This window comes from Miniopterus natalensis, chromosome 17, assembly GCF_054644295.1.
Source record: "Miniopterus natalensis isolate mMinNat1 chromosome 17, mMinNat1.hap1, whole genome shotgun sequence".
In the NCBI taxonomy this organism is placed as follows: domain Eukaryota; kingdom Metazoa; phylum Chordata; class Mammalia; order Chiroptera; family Miniopteridae; genus Miniopterus; species Miniopterus natalensis.
The window spans coordinates 16655256-16676153 of record NC_142097.1 but is presented as its reverse complement, the minus strand read 5'-3'; the positions used below and the strand labels follow the sequence as shown (position 1 = coordinate 16676153).

General features: G+C 50.6%; 1 protein-coding gene across 5 annotated transcripts; it reads right to left on the bottom strand.

Annotated features, from left to right (window-relative positions):
* Positions 1-3176: 3176 nt before the first annotated feature.
* On the bottom strand, positions 3177-20285 carry FLOT2 (flotillin 2). Of its 5 annotated transcripts, XM_016201944.2 has the most exons (12): positions 20185-20285; positions 14118-14199; positions 11002-11092; positions 8894-8984; positions 7783-7938; positions 7216-7334; positions 6791-6904; positions 6570-6689; positions 6267-6481; positions 5673-5856; positions 5245-5394; positions 3177-5131 (listed from the first exon to the last, which is right to left on the bottom strand). In XM_016201944.2, the coding sequence occupies exons 1-12, from the start codon at positions 20231-20233 to the stop codon at positions 5093-5095; spliced, it is 1410 nt and encodes a 469-aa protein (XP_016057430.1). In that variant the 5' UTR covers positions 20234-20285; the 3' UTR covers positions 3177-5092. The 5 variants fall into 5 exon arrangements, with proteins under 5 accessions (XP_016057430.1, XP_016057432.1, XP_016057431.1 ...); XM_016201946.2 differs by lacking the exon at positions 8894-8984 and having other exon boundaries at positions 7783-7906; XM_016201945.2 differs by lacking the exon at positions 11002-11092 and having other exon boundaries at positions 7783-7906.
* Positions 20286-20898: the final 613 nt, after the last annotated feature.

Sequence of the window (20898 nt, the reverse complement as noted above, 5' to 3'; positions counted from 1 at the left end):
TAATGCTATGAATATTCTTGTGCATACATGTATGTGTATTTCTGCTGGAAGTGGAGCAGTTGGGCCAAAGCCTATGTTATGTTCAGCTGAACTACATTCTGTCAAACAGGTTTCCAAAGTGGCTGTGCTGGTATACATTCCTACCAGCAGTGTATGGAAGTTCCAATCGCTCCACATCTTCACTTCCACTTGATATTGTTACTCTTTTCCATTTTAGTCATTCTGGTGGGTGTGTGGTGATATCTCAGACTGGTTTTAATTTGCATTTCCCTGATGACTAATGAAGTTATGCATGTTATTCCCATTATCCATTGCTGTGTGAGAAATCATCCCCAAATACAGAAGCTTAAACTGACAGTCCTTTTACTATCCCTCACAGTTTTGGGGTCAGGATTTCAGGAGGTAGACTGGGCAGAATTGGCTTGGGGCCTCATACAGATGCAGTCAGATGGGGCTGGAGGAACTGGGGGCAGGCCAGGCATCTCTCTCTCTTCATGTAGCTCAGGGACTATCTATGTGTCTCTCTGCTCAGGCTTCCTCATAGCACAGTGACCTCAGAACAGTCAGACTGCTTGCATAGTGGTTGAAGGCTTAAAGACAGTATTCCAATTAATAAAGCAGGAGCTATATGTCATGATCTAGCCTCAGAAGTCACATGGCATCAATTCTACCATATTTTACTGACCCAGACAGTCACAAAAGTCCACTCAGTTTCAAGGGAAGGGGGCATAGCCTCTACCTCTAATTGGGACTGTCAGTCACATTGTAAGAGGGACAGGTGAAATAGAAGATATTGTTGCCACTATCTTTGCAAAATACAGTCTTCCAAACATGTCTTCACATATCCTTTGGCCAGTCTGTGTAGGGCTTGAGTCTATGATTTGTCTATTATTATGTATATTTTACTGCAATTAAAAATAAAGTTACATGAATGAAATCATATAGTATGTCACACTTTGGGATTGGCCTTTTATTTTGCGTAGCATAACTCCCTGGAGATTAATGTGTCTTAATTTTTTCTTTTGTAGTTATTTTCATATTGTTTTTAAAAATCTTTGCTTGCCCTAAGGTCAGGAACATATTGTTATTTTCTACATGTTTTGTTATTTTACTTTGCACATTAGATCTACAATCCATCTGGAATTGATTTTGTGTACAATGTGAGTTCAGGGCTAAGAACCATTTTTTCCCCCAACACAGATATCCAGTATCTTTTATTGAAAAGATTGTTCTTTCCACATAGCTCTACATTGCCACTCTTGTCATAAAACAAGTGTGGGTTTATTTTTGGACTCTCCATTCTATCCCACTGGCCTACTGTGTGCCAATATCAAGCACACTGTCTTAATGACTAGAACTTTAAGTCTTGATACTGATAGTTAAATCCTCCAACTTTGCTCTTTTTCAAGTCTCTCTCTTATTCTTGGTCCTTTGGCATTTCCCTATCACTTTCATAATTAGTTTTTTTTAAGGAGTTCAAGCGGCAGTGGCAAGATTTATTAAAACATAAGTACATTCTCAGGGAGAGAGAGTGGGCAGGCTCGGCTGGAAGAGGAACTGCCCCTTAAAGCGAAAGTACACTCTCAGAGAGGGAAAGAGAGCTGGCAGGCTCCAAGAGCAATTGTCCATAATTAGTCAATTAAAAATCTCTTGGGATTTTGATTGGGATTGTATTGAACCTATAGACCAGTTTGGGAGAATTGATATCTTTGCAATACTGAGTCTTCAAATTCATGGATATGGCATATTGGAGGCATTTTTTATTTCATTTTTTTCTCTCATACCCAGTATGTCAGCAACTCTGTTTAGTTCAAAATATATACACAATCTGAGTGCTTCTCACAACCCCCATTGGTCCAAGTGACCATCATATTTCACCTATATTATTGCAATACTGGTGAGAAGCAGCTGGTCTCCCTGCTGCCTCCCTTACCCCTCTTCAATTCTGCTCTTAGCAGCATGTTTAGAGCAATGTTCTTATTGGGTTGTCTTGCTATTATTGATTTGTAGGAGCTCTCCTTTTTAAAAAAAATATATCTTTATTGATTTCAGAGAGAGGAAGGGAGAGGGACAGAGAGAGATAGAAACATCAATGATGAGAGAGTCATTGATCGGCTGCCTATGGCAGGCCCCCGACAAGGGATGGAGAGCCCACAAGCTGGGCATGTGCCCTGACCGGGAATGGAACCACAATCTCCTGGATCTTAGGTCAATGCTCAACCGCTGAGCCACACCGGCTGGGCCTGTCAGAGCTCTTCTTGTATATGGGATTTGAGTACTTTGTCAGATATATGTATTGTAAATATTTTTTCTGACTGTGCTTGCCTTTTCATTTTCTTAAGTTTAGGGTTTTTTTGCCCGGCTGAGGGTGGTTCAGTGGTTGAGCATCGACCTAGGATCCAGGTGATCATGGTTCGATTCCCGATCAGTGCACATGCCCAGGTTGCAGGCTTGATCCCCAGTTGGCGGCCTGCAGGAGGCAGCCAATCAATGACTCATCATTGATGTATCTCTCTCTCTCTCTCCTTTCCTCTCTCTGAAATCAATGAAGATATATTAAAAAAAAAAAAAGTTTAGTTTTTTTTTTAAAGTTTCTTTTGATGAACAGACTTAATTTGATGATCCAATTTATCAATTTTATCTTTAATCAGTTTTTTTGTGTTTTTTTCCCCACTAAGAAATCTTGCCTATGCCAAGGTCATAAAAACATTACCATTATTCTCTAAGCTCTATGGTTTGAGTTTTCACTTTAGGTCTATGACCCATCTCAAACTAGTCTTGGTATATGGAGTAAGGTGGGGATTGTGATTAAATTTTTCCCCACACAGACTCAGTTGTTCCCGTGCCATTTTGGGAAAAGATTCTTCTTTCTCCCTTGAATTGTGGCTGTGCTTAGAATGATCCTTTTAGATATGTCAGATCACATTACTCCTCTTTCAAAACCCTTCAGTGGTTTCCCATCTGAGTATCAGCCAAAATGTGCCCCATTAAGATTCCACATCCCCATCCTGACCTCATCTACTGCCACGCTCCCTGCTGCTCATTCACTCATCACTTGCAGGCGCACTGACCTCCTTGCTGTGCTTTGATCATGCCACACTCCCACCTTGGGGGGGGTCTTTGGTTGGGAAGCTCTTCTCAGGTATCTGCATTGCTCATTCCTTTACTTTTTTTGTAGCTGAAAAATGTTTTTATTTTAGATGCTACCTTTGGAATTTAAAATAAGCAATATATTCATTAGAGAAATTGTTTTACAATATAGGTAGTTTTTAACCTTTATTTTCTCAGTTAGGTCTTCCTTCAACACCCTGAAATTTCAACACCCTCCCGAACCTCCTGTTCTTTCAGAGTTTTATTTTCTTTCTTAGCACACACCATTACCTAACATATTGTATATGTATTTAACTTTTCTTATTTCATTTCCCCCACCTGGGTGTAAGCTCTAAAAGCTATGGATTTGTTCTGTTCATTGCAGCCTCCCCAACATCTAGGACAATGCCTGGAACTTGGCAAGTGTTAGATAAATTTGTAAAATGAATAATATTGAAGCCCAGAAAGATGAAGTTACTTGTCTGAGATAACCTAGGTAATAAACAAAAGAGATAAAATTTAAATCCAAGAGAGCCCCTTCCATCCTCTGCCTGCCATGGAGCCAGGTCAGGTCTAGCTCAGCAGCTGGGCCAATGGCCGCCCTGCTCCAGGATGCTACACGGGGAGCAAGTGTGCTGATGCTCCCCCCAGTGGCTAGGGTGGGGAAATACAGGCAAAGTATAGCCTTCAGGCTGACGGTGTGTATGGGAGAGGGATCTGGTTGGTTCTTTGTCCCAGTCTCTCCCCTCACGGAAAACACAATAAAGGGCATGGGCATAACAGATCTTTATTTTACCAGAAGGGACAGGCAGTGGGGCAGTGCAGCATCCAAGCCCCAGACCAAACATGCAGCATCCACATGCAGGAACAGCTACACAGGCTGGGGCAGGGCCCAGGGGAGGGGTGGGAGACTGGGACCATAGACACCCACAGCACTCCTTGGGTGCTTGGCCCCTGGGCTTTTCTGCCTCCACTAGGGCAAGGAGACAGCGTACTGGGTTGTTTCCCCATGGCTAGAATCCTATCACTCTGGCCAGGAAGAAAGACGGTACAAGGAGTATAGAGTTTGGCTAGTCTACAGCACTCCATTCTGTACGGGGTTGGCATAGCCTTGCCCTCTGGAAGGGCCAGGCCTAATATCCAGAACAGTGCAGCCCTAGCAGGAAGAGGGTCTACAGACATTCTAGTCCCCAAAAGGGTTAGACCCTGATCCCAGAAAGGCTTAGCAGAGTTGGGACCAAGCCTCACTCCACCTAACAGAGACATGTCCATGAAGTGGACTTCCCTGAGCACAAGCAGGGGCCTCCTAAGGCAGTAGTCAACTGAGAGAGCTGTTAATAGACAGGAGGCCTTGCTTCTGTGCCCCTGGGGTGGGAGAGAGAGGTAAGGTATGAGAGCAGGCCTGGGGCTGGGGAGGGGTGACGGCCAAGGCCTGGGTCTGTAGGCCACTGCTACCTAGGCCTAGAAGGGCTAGAATGAGTGAGGCTGGGGTTTTCCCAGGGTAGGGTTCAGGGCTCGAAACACCAGGCCAGGAGAGGGGCAGGTGGCCATTCTACCCAGACCCCCTGCACCCATGCTGAGGTCTGGCCAGGGCCACAGGGAGGACAGACAAATGCACAGAGAACTTCAAGGCACCAGGATTCTGAAGAGCAGCAGGGCCACCCCCCACAGACAGTGATTATAATAAACATCTTCAGCTTAAATTACATGATGTGTGTAAAGGGTGGGTGGGAGGAGAAAGGGAGAGAAAAAGAAGAGACATATGTACAGGAAGATGAGGGTGGAAGAGACACACCAGATGAATATGGCAGTGAAAGTGAGGATATGGGGTGGGGGAGAGGAAGGAGACAGAGATGGGAGAGAAGGGAAGACAGCCGGAGAGGGCCTGAACACGCAGAACTTCTGGTCCCTACAAAATAAGGCACCAGAGTCAGTGACGTTCCCGTTGTTCCTGCAGTATTCAAACAGGCGCTGGAGGGAGGAGCGGGCTGAAGGTGTGGGTTCACACTTGTGCACCAGTGGCCTTCTGGATCAGGGGTATCTGCAAGGATGGGAGATGCCATGAGGCCACAGTTCTTGGGTCCACAACTGCTCCACCTGGGTCAGTCCAGTGGGCTACCCAGGCAATTCCATCACAGCGAGCAAAGTACACACCTTGGATAGGTCCACGCCTGTAAGGGCATGCACGGAGGCAGGCAGCTCGGCCAGCAGTCGGTTCACGTCTGATGTTACCTTATTGGTGTCTCCGGTGAGGACCACAATCTCATCGACCTTGGTCAGTGGAGCGGCGACTTTGGCAGCAATCTAGGTGGTTGGGTAGGAGCAGAGCTTGGTTGGTTCTGACTCTGCCCACTTGCCCTGTCCAGCATCTTTCCCTCTTTTCTCCTTCTCACCTAAACCCCAGAACAACCTGGGTGGCCTTATTTGAAAGCCATAGTCTGAGTGCCTGTTGTACGGTTCCTCCCCCTACCAAATACTTCCCCATTTAATTCTTCTATCCAGCCTGTGGCTGTGTTCCTGACAAGGCCCAGAGAAGTTCTTGCATGTGCCCAGCTAGTCCTAGCCTTGGATGGGAGCCTCACCTGGGGCAGGGCGTCCAGCACCAAGGCCATCTTGGCTGACTCCCCATATTTCTGGTAGGACTCAGCCTTGAGCTTCATCCGCTCAGCCTCTGCCTTGCCCATTGCCTCGATGACTGCTGCCTCTGCCTCACCGATTTTTCGGATCTTCTCAGCTTCTGCCTGAGCCAAGAGGACTTGCTTCACCCTGAAAGAGTCCAGGTGGGGAGGATTAGAGGAAAGTACCAGGGGTTCCTCAAGCCTTGCCTGGGGGCCAGCAAACCCTCAAGCCCTCTGCTCTGGAAGGTGGAATCAGAGGTGGGGGACCAGTGAAGGGGGGTGACCTGGCATTCTGCCTCTGGCCAGGGAGAGGCTATGGGCTCCCAGAAAATGAAAGAGGGGATTAACCAGGATGCCCTCTGTGCCAAGCACCATACCAGGCCCTTGAACCTCCTTTATCTAATTTAGTTCGAATAACAGTAAGTCCGTGTTCTTCACAGTGAGAAGCAGGATGGAGGAGAATTGGCTTCTAAACTGTGGTGAGCAGAGTGGAGGGAGTGCGTGCATAGCAGAGGAGCCTAACTAATGTCCAAGCCCCTGGCACCCAGCAGCACTTACTTTTCGCCCTCGGCTATCTGCTGTATGCGGTGTGCCTCTGCCTCGGCTGGGCGGCGCACCGTGGCAATAAGCTCCTTGTCTGTGCGCAGGATCTCTTGCGTCTCCACTGCAATCTGCTTCTTACGCTGCACCACCTCGATTTCAATCTCTTCTTGCCGGATCTTCTGCTGCTCGCGGGCCCCTTGTAGTTCATAAGCCAGCTGGGCCTCAGCTGTCTGTGGCAGAAGTGTGGTCAGTATGTCAGAGGCTAGTCGCCAAGTCTTGAGCCCTGAGCCCCAACCTGGGTGCCGTATGGCTTCTCACCTTGACATTAACTTCCTCACTGAACGCTGACTTTTGCAGCTCGAAGGCTCGCTTAGAGTCAGCGATTTTGGTGTCTGCCATGAATTTCACGTCCAGCATCTCCTTCTTGCACTCAGCTTCCTGACAGCGAAAGGGGCAGGTGCTGAGGGTCCTCTGAGAAACCATGGTCCCACCACCCCTGAGTTCCCTGTCCCTGGAGGCAGAAAGGAAAGTCCACATACCCGGATACCTGCATCCCGCTCGGCCTCAGCCACCCCAATGTCAGCATCTCTCTGTACTACAGCCGTCTGTGTCTTGCCCAGGGAGCTCAGATAGTCCACTTTGTCATACACATCCTGGGGAAGGAAGGAAGGAGGAGTCATCCTTAGGAACAGTTTTGTTTTTTTAAAATTTTTTTATTAATTTGTGAGAGAAAGAAACATTGATTTGTTATTTTGCTTTTTTATGCATTCATTGGTTGCTTCTTATATGTGCCCTGACTGGAGACTGAACCCGCACCCTTGGCATATTGGGACAATGCTCTAACCAACTGAGCTACCTGGCCAGGGCTTCCTAAGAACAATTATAAGCACACAGGTTTCCCCTCCTATCAAGCCCCCCACTCCCAGACGGTCACAAGGGGCTAGAGCCTTCCCATCAACCACACCTTGATGGTAAAGCTGAGGATCTCGATGCCCATGCGGCCAACATCAGGGGCTGCCACCTCCCGCACCAGCTTGGCAAACTGGTCCCGGTCCTGGTAAATCTGCTCCACGGTCAGGGTCCCTGGGGACAGAAGGATCATGGGCTGGCTCCCCAGGGACTTAGCCAGCTAGGAAAGGGAGAAGGCATGCAAGTAGAGGTCTGAGTATATGCATGGCTTCTGCAGTCTGAGCTGGGTCTCCCAGGTTTCTTCTTAACAGTGCTTAGCGCCAAGCCTCCTTCTGCAGAGTCCAGGCTGGGTAAAGAAAAGTATTCTAAGCAGCACTAGGTGCCTGATCAGACTGGCAGCCCCTCACTCCCAACCCCCATCCCAATGCCCTCCCTTTCACTCAAGTCACCTGAATGAAGTTCTGAAATACTTGAGAAAAAATGTTTCAGCTTTTCATCTAGAAACCTCGGTGGGCCTGAGACCCCTGTGCCCCACCCTGCACCCCTCCCTGGCCCTGGCTTGGGGACCCTGTGATGCTCCTCGAAGGCAGCAGAGGGGTCCCTGGGCTGGACAGGGTCTCACCAAGGATGGAGCGCAGATGCCCCTCCAGGGTCTGCAGGACGACATTCTTGATGTCCTGCACATTCTTGCCCAGGAACTGCTCACAGGCTACGGCCAGAAGCTCCTTCTCCGTCATGATCTTCACCTGCCAGTGGTCACAGAAGCACCTGAACCAGGCTGGAGGGAGGCAGATGGAGGCCCCAGACCCAGGTGTGGAGGATGGTGGCTATGTCCCTCCCCTCCTTTTTCAGACCTGGAGGCCTAGGGGCTGGGGCAAGGGGTGGAGTTTGTCTGAGGCCTCTAGTGGGGACAGCACGTAAGAATTCTCACACTGAGAAATTTCATCCTCACTGGCAGCATCAGGCCCTGACATGGCCTTTCTCCTGGGCATGTGGGGCTCCCCCCACCCCAGTCCACTTGTTGTTCCCTCATTAGCCAGTTCCTCCCTTGCAGGTGGGAGACCTGAAGAATGAGGGGCAGAGAATGCAAAAAGGACAATGACCAATAGGGACAGAGACAGACAGACTAGGAAAGAGAGCCTAGATGGGGCAGGGAACAGGTCCAGGGGGTGATACCCAGGGTTGGCATCCTCCTGCCTTTCCTTACCAAGGGACTAAACCAACAACCCCCTCACCAGATGCCTGCAACACTGTTGAATCTCTTTGCCCTGTGAAGTTGAGTGGTGGACTACGGCGGGAAGCCCCTCACCCAGGCACCAAGTTGAGAATATAACACAGTCTCTGACTCCAGAGCCTGCCTCACATGGCCTCACCTTCTGGTCCCCACACCTCTAGCCCCTACCCAGGGAACAGGGAAAGGCCTGGATTCTGGGGTTTGGCATTTCCAACACCTGCAAAGAATGGGGTGGGGTTAGTGAGACAGGAGTCCTCAGCACTGGTTCTGTCCCTCGCGGGCCCTCTGAGGAGAAAAGGGGTGTTTGTTAGTTCTGCTGGGTGGCCAAGGGGCCAAGAGAGCACGTTCCAGTGGCGATGACCCTCTTTTGGAAGGGGGGGACAGGGGCAGGGGTGCTGGAGAGAGACTGCCCCTGGCTGCTGTCTTCTCCTCCCCCCCAAATCCCAGCACAGGACGAGGCAGCTCAATGGTCATGCGCAGGGCTGCTGAGTTACTATACCTGGGCGACACCCGTCACAGTTAAAGCTACCCCCTCGGCCGTCTCTACGTCCTCGCAGCGGGGCTGCAACGTCATAATCTCTAGGGAAATCCTGCCAAGAAATGCAAAACAGGGGCATGGGTCTGGGGGCCCAGGGTCTGGGGTGTGGGGAAAGTGTCCAATACCTCACTGCTCCGGCTGGGATTGGCCAGGGGTTCTGTCACAGAGAAGGGCGGGGAGGACTCCCCAAGGGGTTGTAGCTGGAAGTATGTGTGAAGGGGGTGGGTGGGAAGGTCAGGGCAGGGTGGTGCAGGTGCCTCCAGGAGAAGGAGTGTGAGTGTACTATCCATGTACACACATGCCCTCTGCTGAAATCAGCTTGGCTTAAAGAGTGGGGAAAGGAAAGGGAGAAGTGGCTGCGGTGGCCTGGCCTGGGGGAGGGTGCGGAGAGTCCAGCAGTAGCTGTATGTGTACATCCCTGGATAGCAAGTAAGTGCTGGTACTCCAGGCTGCACTGGGTAGGTTGTCCATGGGTGCCATGTGAACCTTCTCCAGGGACCCTCACCTGTTCCCTGGGTCTACTCAGCACTTCAGGGTGCCCCAGGAGGCTGCCTAAAAAGCTTTGCCTGGTAGCCTGGCCAGCAGGGAGTATGCCCACTGCTGGGCCAAGACGGAGGGGATTCTACATCTGCCCCTTGCCAGGGAAGCCCTGCCTGGTCTCTCCACCTGCCTGCCCTCTGGGGTTGGGCCCAGGTAGTCAAGTTGGGAATGGGACCACACTAGAACTTCCTGGCCAAGGAGTAATAGAAAGACGTGTTCTGCTTAGACAATCTGAGGCCTCAAAGGTCCACATCACCCAGCTTAAAAGGGATTAGGCATTTGCAGTTATTTCACATAGAGTAGTGGATTTAGAGGCGGATGGGGCTGCTTTAGACAGGATGTTGAGGGAGGCCAGGGCCCTGGCCATTCCACGTAAAGTGCTCCGAGCTTCTCAGGCCTCTGCACGGAAGCCTGCCCTCCCATGGCTACAAGGGGCAAATGAGATGGGTCAGTTCCCTTCCCAATTAGAGATGGCGGGCTGGGTGAGGAAGGAAGCGGTGGTACAGTTTTTGCCTGAAAAGGCTGAAGGGCAATGCCATGCAGAAGGAAGGGGAGGGGAAGATGACACCCAGGTTTCTTCTAGCCTGGGGTCCCACCAGTATTCAGGATCTGAGGGACAGGAGCTTTCTGATATTCACTGCATTTACAGTGCCTGGGACTGAGAGCTGGTGAAGATGGGAACCTGCACATTACAAGGTTATTAAATGCCCTGGTCTCAGAATGAATCTCGTTAGCTACGTTGCACTGTAATGAAGGGTGAGACACCAGGTCACCTGCTTTGCAAAGTGGAATTGTATTCCTAATAAAGCTTGGGTTTCTCTAGCACTTCTTTTCCTAAAATCCCACAGTGCCCTCATACTGTTTTACTTGCCTTCCCAATATCCCTACAAGGCAGAGAGAGGGCATGAGTCTCCCCATTTCTAGGTGGGAAAACTGAAGCCTAGTGACAAGAGATCTGCTCAAAGGCCTCTCAACAAAGAATTAGGGGCAGGGAACAGCCAAGGCTCTTTTTGCTCAGGCCTGTCAAGGAGATTGAAGGGGGCCACGGGGCTGGGTGAATAGAACTCCCCAAGGGACCCATCTTCTGGACTTGCAGGGACGATGGGGCTTGACACTAGGATGTCAGCCTAGAGAAGAGGCTAGTAAGGGGCTCTGTGGTACCTGGAGAACTAGGACTTTATCAGCTATAGATAGGACTGGACCCGCCTGACCCAGAAAGCCTAGCTCTGCCACATAAGGGCCTGTGTCTTCTGCCTTAACTTACTCCCAATTTAGGCTTGGCATCCAAGGACACCAACTGGCAGACTTTGACAGAGCTTCCCGAATCCCTTGTTCTTTCCCCACTAGCAGCCCCAGTGGGTGAGGGCAAGGGAGCTGGGGATCTATAGGGCTCTATCCCAGAGCAGCATAGGTGGGAACAGAGGGGAGAGAGACACACTCTCAGGGAAGTCTATCCGGCTCCTGCCTGCCAGGCCCCACAGGGCAGGAAGAGAGATTAGACACAGAGGAGGAAGCAGGTGGGTTATTACCTGTGCAACCCCTGTTACGAATAGCGGGACCCCCTCCGACGTCTCAATATTCTCACAGCGACACAGGATGGTCATAACCTCCAGAGACAGTCTGAGGAGCAGCCAGGGGTTAGGGAGAGGTAGGGACAGGAAGGGGTAGGAGGGGACACAGCAAACACACACAGTGGTTACCAGATAAGCATCGATGCCTGATGCCTGGGGGCAGGGTTGCTCTCCATACTTTAGCCCCCCAGTGCCAGCTCAGCCTAGGGCTGTAGGGGGTCAGAGACATCCCCTTGCTGGCCTAAGGCCTCTGGGTCTTTTCTCTATGCCCCATACTCTTCCAAGGAGTTGCTGCTGGTTAACAGGAAAAAAGCCTGTTGATGCCCTGGACCTATGATCTGAGGTCAGGAGGCCTGTGCACAGGGCACGTGGGTTGCTCACCACCAGTTCCTCCGGAGATTTCTGGCATGATCTGGGAGACTTAGCCTCAACTCCACACTCCACACACAGGCAAACCTGTGTTTCCAAAACTTGGGAGGGGGAGGTCACTCTGAGGATTAATGAGCCACAACAAATACCAAATCCTGCTTGGGGCACACATCCTCAAAGTCTGGGCTACTATCACTAAGAAGGCAATTTAGGGCCAGAAAAGCCCAAAGAAAAATTTGGATTTTTTGACTTGGGGGTGGGGGTAGGGGTGTTAAGGAAGGCTGGGGGAGAAAGTGTGTCCCTGCCAGAATATTCACAGGGAAAATTGGGAGATGACAGAGCAATTCACTTTGGAATTTCCAATGTTGGGCACAGGCAGAAAAGAGTCATGACAAAGAAAACAAGGCGCCTCGAAGCTACTTGGCCCACCCTAGCTGGGCCTCCCCAGGGAAGCATGTGTGCGTGAATGTGTATAGGGCAGTGGTCTAGGCAGAGGCCAGGCTGTGGATAGCGTGGAAGGTTTCCTTGGACCAGAGGAAGGGGGGACAGACACTGAGGCTGGAGGAGCAGAAGCAGGTGGGCTGGGGTGCTGGGAAACCCTCACCTTAACTCTCATCTGCCACCCCTGCAGGCTCCGGCCATGCAGATGTGCAAAGGCTGTCTTCTTTCAAGCCCCTACCACTACCATCCTTGGGCCTGAGAGGACTCTAGACCTGGCTCAGCCAGTAACCCACCGAGCTCTCTTCTAGGGAAGGAGGAGAGAGGGAGATAGGAGAGAGGGTGGGAAGGAAGGAGGGACGGAAGGAGGGAAGACGGGAGGCTGCAGCTCAGATGCGAGAGGTGGAGGAATCGCTCAGGTAAGGAGAGAGCGGTCCACATGATAATACAGGACGTGGCAGCAAAGTGCAGCAGAAGGGACTTCTCTGAGCCTGGAGAAGAACAGCTGACATTGAGAATGGCTGACATGTAGGACAGCTGTGAAAAGTACCTCCAAAAGGAGACTAAGGATCCAGGCTGGGTTAGAAGCCTCTCCTCTGATCCGAGAGGCTCTTGCTACCCTGGGGAAATAAAGGCCTCAGCTTGTAGAGATATCCCCCAAGCAGGCTAGGGGCTGGGGAAGGGGCTGCCCCCAGAACAGGGCCCAAGAAGGAGAGGGATTGCAGGCTCAGACTGCTTGCTTAGCAAGTGGGACCAGAGGGAGAATGCTGAGCCTGGAGTGTAAGATCAGTTTCCTAGGACAAGGTACAAGGTCTTCCACCCCTCACTTCCAAATCTGCTGTCACAGAAGCTTGGCTCTGTCTAGGGGCTGTTCCCTGAAGCAAGAAGCAGGAGTGGGGGACCAGGAATGTGGCAAAGAGCTGCAGAGTTGTTGCCGAAGCAGTGGAAGCCCATGCAGGTTAGGTCTCTGGGCAAGTCGCAAATTCTCTGGGCCTAGCTGTATACTGAGGTGTTTGGACAAGATACTCTGTTGTCCCAGGACTGCATGGCATGAGGGGTGGGGTGGCAGTGTCCCTGGAGAAAACAATCCGTGGTTTCTGACAGGCCAACTGGCCCACTCAAGACTGCCTCGGAGCCTCCTGAGAGAAAGCTGTGCCCAGTATTGATTACTTTCTGACACTTTTGGCCTTGGGCCAGAAGAGTCCCTTAGGATCCCACTTGGGCAGAGCAAAGTGAGGGGAGAGATGGGAGAGTGGAAGAGGTTACTGGGCAATCAGTGAAATTTAAAAATTGTGACATGCTCCCCATGCCCCTGACCCCAGCTGATACCTTCAGACTCCCTAGAACCCCATGCACTGACAACTTAGTGCAGCCATGGGACTGCTCTCTGTTGACCGGTGGAGCTGGGGTGAAGGGGGATTTCCAATGGAATCTCCATCACTTCCCCTTCAGGATGACACCTCCTGCCCCCCACATGCTTACACCTTCACAGCTCTGCTGTACTTGTTGCCTGGGTCCTGGCCTGGAAGGATCTGGGCTCCTCCCCTGATCTATAGTCAGGAAGGGGGTGATGGTGCCTGGCATGCCTCATCTTCCCCTGGGTGGGCAGCGAGGGTGGCAGGAAAGATCCAGGTCAAATCTGGCCCTGCCAGGGACTCTGGAGGAGCCAGCAGGTAGAGCCTGATGGAGGAGCTGAAATATCCCTTCCTCTAGTCTTTCCACATCGACTGAGGAAGTCCAGACCGGCCTTGCTTACCATGGCACTAAAATTCCTTAGATCTCCACCCGTCTCTAACCCACTGCTATCAAAAAAGCCACTTCAGACTGTATGTCTATTCTCTGCTATTCAGCTCCTGCTTGCACTGTCCCAGGGCCTGTAAAGGTGAGGGTCCATGTAAGGGGTCTCTTCAGCCTTTCCTCCCTCCCTAGACCCATTTGAACAGGGTGTCTAATTAAGGCTTCACGATTAACTCAGCTAGAATCAGGGCATTAGAATCCTGCCTGGGCAGGACCCTGAATTCTTTGGGACAGAAGTGATGCCTCCAGTAGAACTAAGCACACCCACTAAGGAGGAGGTCCCATGCACAGACCTCCAGCATCCCTGTGCAACCCATTTTGTCTGCTTCTCTGGAGGCCCCCACCCCCACAATGAAATGTAGCAAGTGGGAGATGCTCTAGCTGATCTGTGGGGTGAATGGGGAAAGCTGGAAGCCCTTTTCTCCCTTGCCCGCCAGGATGCCAGTTTCCCTGAACCCCCAGGCCCTTACCTCTGAGTGTCGGAGATACACCACCAGGCCCAGGCCCAGCCGCCAAACACATACTGTTTATAGTCCGAACCACAACAGCCCCCTGGAGAACAAAGCAAAACATTGCTGGTCCATCAGCTCTTGGGTTTGTCTACCCTCATCCCTCCAACAGCAACCCTGGGTCTTTACCTGCTTGGACACAGAACAAATCCTACTCTTGGGTGCCAGGTGCTGAGGTTACATATAAATGAGAGACATGCCCTTAAGGGTCTTGGAATCTAGTTTGGTAGACAGGCAATTTGCATAAAAAGGAGGCTATCCAATGAGAGTGCGTCAGAATGTAAGTGCTTTTGGAGAACAGAAGAGCTCAATGGGTAGGAGAGAGCAGCAAAAGCTTTCATCTTTCTTCTTCTTCTTTTTTTTTTTAATATATCTTTATTGATTACAGAGAGAGGAAAGGAGAGGGAGAGAGAGAGGTAGAAACATCAATGATGAGAGAGTCATTGATCAAGCCCACAACCCGGGCATGTGCCCTGACTGGGAATCGAACACCCGATCGCCTGGATTCTAGGTTGACGCTCAACCACTGAGCCACGCCCAGCCGGGCAAGCTTTCATCTTTCATTCACACATTCATTTAACAAAGAAGTGGAGTATTGCCCTAGCCAGTGTGGCTCAGTTGGTCGGGCATCATCCTGTGCACCAAAAGGTTGCTGATCAGGGCTAGATCCCCAGTTGGGGGCATGCAGGAGGCAGCTGATTGATTTTCACTCTCACATTCATGTTTCTCTCCCTTACTCTCTCTAAAAATCAATAAAAAATCTTAAATAAAGCCTGTCCAGTGTTGGCCAGTGGTTGAGTATTGACCCATGAACCAGGAGATCACGGTTTGATTCTCAGTGAAGGCACATGCCCAGGTTGTGGGTTTGATCCCCAGGATCCCCAGTGGGGGTGTGCAGGAGGAAGCTGATAAATGATGCTTCTCTCTCATTGATGTTTCCATCTCTCTGTCCCTCTCCCTTCCTATCTAAAAATCAATAAAAACAGCCCGGTTGGCATAGCTCAGTGGTTGAGCATCAACCTAGGATCCAGGAAATTGTGGTTCGATTCCTGGTCAGGACACATGCCTGGGTTGCAGGCTCGATCCCCAGTTGGGCCGTGCAGGAGGCAGCTGATCAATGACTCTCATCATTGATGTTTCTATCTTTCCCTCTCCTTTCCTCTCTCTAAAATTGATAAAGATATATTAAAAAAAGGAAAGTGGCCCTAGAAACTATGTAGTAACTAAACAGAATGTTGAATCTGGCCTGGACTCAGATTCATGCTGTGGACATGTTCCGCATGCTCGCTGTACAGAAAAATGAGAAAAATCAATTCCTGAAATTCTTGTTGTGAACCTTCCAGCAAATGCCAAAATTACTCAAGTCCAAGAAAACTTTTGTAAAAGCCAGAGGGGAAGTTCACTCTTTATAGTGCAAAGAAATGTACGGGAAACATGATTCAAAGGAAATGTGATTTGTATATTAAAAACAAAACAAAACACAGGAAATGTGATTTGGAAAGAAGTCAGTGGGTGCCATCATTTCCGTGTTCACAAACTGGAGTTTTCAGGAAAGCCTTTGGGTATTGCCTCCCAAGGTCAAGGGTCAGGGATAGTTTCCTGTAGTTGAGTTACAGTGTCTATGAGGACCCATAGCAAGGAACAAGGTGGTGGTAGGGGAGGGGCAGATCACAGAGTGTCTCAGGTATCAGGCCAAAGAGGCTGTGTGTGTGTGTGTGTGTGTGTGTGTGTGTGTGTGATGGGGGGCCACATAGGGGTTTAAACTTGGGAGCAACAAGCCCTGGCAGGGTAGCTCAGTTGGTTAGAGCATTATCCCTATATGCCAAGGTTCAATCCCAGTTCAGGGCACTGAATCAACCAATGAATGAATAATTGGAACAACAAACTGATGCTTCTCTCTCTCTGTTTCTCTCTCTCTCTCTCAAAAATCAATAAATTTTTTAAAAACCTGGGAAGTGACAAAATTAGATTTACATTTTAGAAACACTACTTTGCATAAGTAGGAAGCTACTGGGGTTAGAGAGAATGGGTAGAAGCCTCTTGCAGTGGCTGATGGGGGATAACTTCTAGAGAACTTTCTGTGTGAGTGGAAATGTTCTATAGCTGCACTGTGAACCATGGCAGCCTCCAGCCACAGGTGGCTACTGAACACTTGAAATGTGGCTGATACTACTAAGGAAGTGAATTTTAATTTAATTTAAACTGAAGTTGCCACATGTGGCTAGCGGATACCATGTTGGTGTAGCTCTACAGTCTGGGTTTGGGTGGGTGGTGAAGCCCGCAACCAAAACAGAGACAACGGAGAGAAACTGAAACTGGAGAGAAGTTTTGGATGAGTGGAGGCGAAGGAACAAAGTCTCCAGGAATGCAGAGGGCCTGTCAGGTTCAAGAACTGCCATCTGAGACTGCTCACTAAACTGCCAAATCAGTTTCCTGGGGCTGCTGCTGTGCATAGTGGGCAAGTAGCTGGGCCAGAGGCCCAGGGAGCAGAGATCAGCCCACCTGTGAGTAGGGGTGGGAAGAGGAGTCTTAGGTCTCTGTTTCCTTGTAGTGAAAATACCTGTTCACAGGGCTGCTGGCTGTTCAATGGAAGCTATTGCGGGCTTCTCGGCCCTGGGGACTGGGGTATGGGAGGCCTCTAAGGACAAGCAGTCAATCTGTAACATAAACCATCTTGGATCCAGTGAAACTGGAAGAGGGTCAAAAATCACAGCTTGTTTCACTTCTCCTGGCCTGGTGGGGGCTGGGACACCACTGCCTCCAGCCAGCTCCAGGGCATTTCTCAATGTGCTGGCGGAGGAGGTGATAGTGGTGGGGTGGGCTAAGGGGAGGCCTGGAGGGGGGACTGGAGGGATGTCCACCCTTTACCTTTTAACTTAGTCTTTGACCTTGGGAGCAGGCTGCCACAGCTCAAGCTGGGCCTTGGCCAAGGGCAACATGTCCAGGTTCCCAGGGGTAGCAACAACAGGAAGCTGGGATTGCCAGACTGCCCTGTCCCCAGCAGCCTCCTCTTCTGGAAGGCATCTTCCTCCCAGCTTCCTGGTCACACTGAGTCTGAGCACCACTCCTTGAAGAGGACATTTAGGTGCCCCTTCCTTGCCTGCCCTAGCTCCTACTGTCTTGAGACCTGAAAGTTAAAACATCCTTAGATAACCTTTACCCCTCTCTGAGCCCCTCCCTAAGCACATTCTGTCCTCTCAGGAAAATTCCCTTCCCTTCTTGCCCTTCCTCTTCTACCTCCTTCCTCCTGTTAGTACAGAAGACCATACTCTACAAGGGGCATTTAGCCTTTTTTTGAGCCACAAATACCCTTAGTAGTCCAGCAATGCTGGAATGTTCATAAAGGCATAAAATAAAATTCATAAGAAACAAATTATATTAAAAGTTATCAAAATATTAAAACAACCAAATATGTGGCATAGTGTGATATGTAATACACAGTAATATGTGTGACACTATAATACATTTAATAATAAGGTCTATGGTAGATTTAATAACCAGCTTAATTTCAAAGTAGTGATGAATATAAATGACTTTTAAGGTATTACAACAAATGTACTGTGGTAGGAAAATATCTGCTAATACCATCGCAACTGTCACTGACATTCATAATCCTAGGAGATGCTAAATATAAATGCACTTTTCTCCCCATCCAAATGTACAGACCTCTAAATTCTATCCACAATTCCCAGGTTAAGAACCTCTGACCTATTATGGAGATGGGAGAAAGGTGTACGTATTTGGATTTCCCTTTTAAAATCCCCACATAGAAATAGAGTAAAAGGTTTTATATTATAGAATGGAGGAGGAAGGTTAGATAATCAGAAGAACCTCCAGACTTCTCAGGTGAAAAAGATGACCATGAGATATATCAGCATCCTTCCTCTGAAATTGGGCTTAGTGAGGTGCCCCTGGGCTTAGATACAGGCCCAAGCAACCAGGTTGGGCAGGACTGGGAGTAGTTGCTCTGTTCTCCTGCAAGTCCATGTGCAAGAGGGAGCTGCATCTCAGTTTGGTCATCTCAAATCCCAAGGTACTATTATGCTAGGCATCATCTTTTCCTCTTATATCTCATCTTTCCTTGACTCCAGCGCCTTCAATTCTCAGCATGGCCTCCTCTCCGACCCCTAAAATAGCTTCCAAATTAGCACTGCATGGGTCTCTGGCAAGACGACCAGGTTTCTGGCACCTGGAAGGTACAGATCAGCCCATCTCAGGGGTTCCTCTCACCCCTCTCAAAGAAGATTGGAGCTTGTCTCCTAAGCTCAGACTCCAGGCTTCCAGAAAGAAACTCCACAAGAAAAACAAAATATGCCCTGCCCGGCCGGGCGTGGCTCAGCGGTTGAGCGTGGACCTCGGATCTAGGCGATCGGGGTTCGATTCCCAGTCAGGGCACATGCGTGGGTTGCGGGCTTGATCAATGACTCTCATCATTGATGTTTCTCTCTCTCTCTTTCCCTCTCCTTTCTCTCTCTGAAATTAATAAAGATATATTTAAAAAAAACAAAACAAAACAAAAACACAAAGTATGCCCTGGCCGAGTAGCTCAGTTGGTTAGAGCAATGTCCTGATAAACCAAGGTTTTGGGTTCGATCCCCAGTCAGGGTACATACAAGAATCAACCAATGAATGCACAAATGGGTGGAACAACAAATCAATCTCTCTCTCTCCCTCTCTTTCTAAAAAGTCTATTAAGAAAAAAAGAAATGAAAAAAGAAAAACAAAATGCAGATTTGGATTCTAAAAGCCTTCTTTAGGAGTGGGGGGCTGGAAGACTGGACCAAGTCTTACAGAGGTAGGTGCAAGTTTGGCCTCAGCATTCTCTGGGGATCTCCCTCCTGATCCCAAGGCTATCTCAGGTCTTTAGGAAAGTGAAGTATCTTATTTCCCCCACAGGAGTAAGATCCTGATCAGGGAGCGCGGATTTCCTATCTCAGAGGAGAGATTGATTTTGAGATCCAGACTGTGCCAGAGGCCATGTTCTGGGGTAAAAGTTTTCAGTGGACTTATCAATCTTCCCCTAGGGTGGGCAGCTACAATACCTGGCTTAGCCTATCTGCTTCTACCTACTTCCGTAGACAGTTCTAAAACTGCACACAGGTTTAATATCGGCATTGAGTGGAAAGTAAGACATGAGGCCTCCAAGCTATCAGGAACCACGGATCTTTCCTAGCACCTGCAATCCAGAGCTGCTGTACAAACTGGTGCCTTTAAAGGCTTCAGCCACCTCCCAAGAAATCCAAATATACAATTCAAAAGGCAGCCTTAAGTCAAAAGACCTCTCCCTTTCCCAATACTGCAGTCCACAAGCCCCACCTAAGCTCACAGAAATCCTGGAACCCGCAGCATTTTGCAACAGGAGCAGCACAACCCAGAAACGTGTTTCTCAACCTGTAGAGGCCGCACCCGCATCTCCCCAGAGCGCAATGCCTGGAAACCCCGGCAAGCCTCAGCCTGCCAGGGATTAACGGGTCTAACAGTGCCCGTTGAAATGATCTGTGTCTCAGGCCCCTTCCCCGATAGGCACCTGCTCCGCAGAGCTGCGCGACCCACCCCCAGTCCCGGGAGCTGGAATTCAGCCAGACCGCTGTTCCTCTCCCTCCCGGAACCCCACGGCTTCACCGCCCCCCTCCCCCCCCGCAAGGCCACGGAGAGGGAACATGCCTAGAGGGGAGGCGGAGAAAGCAGAGGAAAAACATGAGGAAAACACGCAGTGGGGGAGGAGCCCCTGGTGGGTGGCGGAGGGCGCAGAGCACCGAAAGTGTGAGTCTAGGAGACTCCCCTGGGAGGGTCTCAGGTGCCACCCGGAGCGCAGCAGAATCGGGCCTGACTCTCGGTGTCCCCACCTCGTCCCCCCGCGCCCCCGCGCCACTGCCCTTCACCCTCGGGGCCCTTCCCTGGCCTACGCTTCCCCGTCGCTCCCCAGCGCGAGACCCCTCCTTATCCACCTCCCCAGGCACACTTCCACCCCGCCCCCAACACCCTCCGGACCGGGCGCTCCAGACCCACCTCTCTCGCTGCCCCTCACCTGAAACCACCAGCGCCTCGTTGGGCCCCACCGTGTGGCAATTGCCCATGGTGCCGGCGGGACGGAGGGCCCCCAGGGGCCGCAGAGACCCGAACCGCAAGCAGCCGGCGGCCCGCACTCCGCACCCGGCCGCACCGCCGGCCGCGCCCAGCCAATTCCGCCCCCCAGCGGCCGCCCGCCTGCTAGCCAGCGCCCCTCCGCGGTCGCAGCCCCACCGGAAGTGGGGCCGCGGAGGGCGGGGCCGGCACCGCGAGAGAGGCAGCGAGGCGCTGGAGCATCGGTAGTCTACGCGCTTTATTACCACGCGGGTCGGGGTCGCGGGGGCCCAGCCCTAAAGCACCGGGAAGGCGTCCCTCTACTCCCACGGGGAGCCTGGATAACAGCAGCCCTGCCCTGCCTCAACCCTCAGCAGCCACCTTACAGCAGCCGGCCCTGGAGCCAGGCTGCCTGGGTTCAGACGTTAGTCCCTACTCTCACTAGCTGTGAGACCTTGGGCGAGTCCCTTACCTCTGCTGCCTAACTCTGTTTCTGAAAAACGGGGATAACTGAACTATCTGGCTACACGGTTACAAAGGGTTCAGTTCGGTAATTCTCAGTATTGGTAGTACATCAAATTACAAATTCCCGGGCCCTTATCCAGAGCTGATCAGCATCACTGAGGGTGGGGCCTGGAATAAATTCAAATTCCTGAGCAGTGTCTGGCATATTACACGC

What these genes read in the sequence shown, in the direction of transcription:
- FLOT2 (XM_016201944.2), bottom strand. Translation starts at nt 20,233, where the DNA reads ATGGGCAATTGCCACACGGTGGGGCCCAACGAGGCGCTGGTGGTTTCA. An exon ending in GCATCTGCGCTCCATCCTTG is followed by an intron (nt 7,335 to 7,782) that starts GTGAGACCCTGT and finishes TTCTGTCCCCAG; the next exon opens with GGACCCTGACCGTGGAGCAG. An exon ending in GTGAGGAAGTTAATGTCAAG is followed by an intron (nt 6,482 to 6,569) that starts GTGAGAAGCCAT and finishes CTTCTGCCACAG; the next exon opens with ACAGCTGAGGCCCAGCTGGC.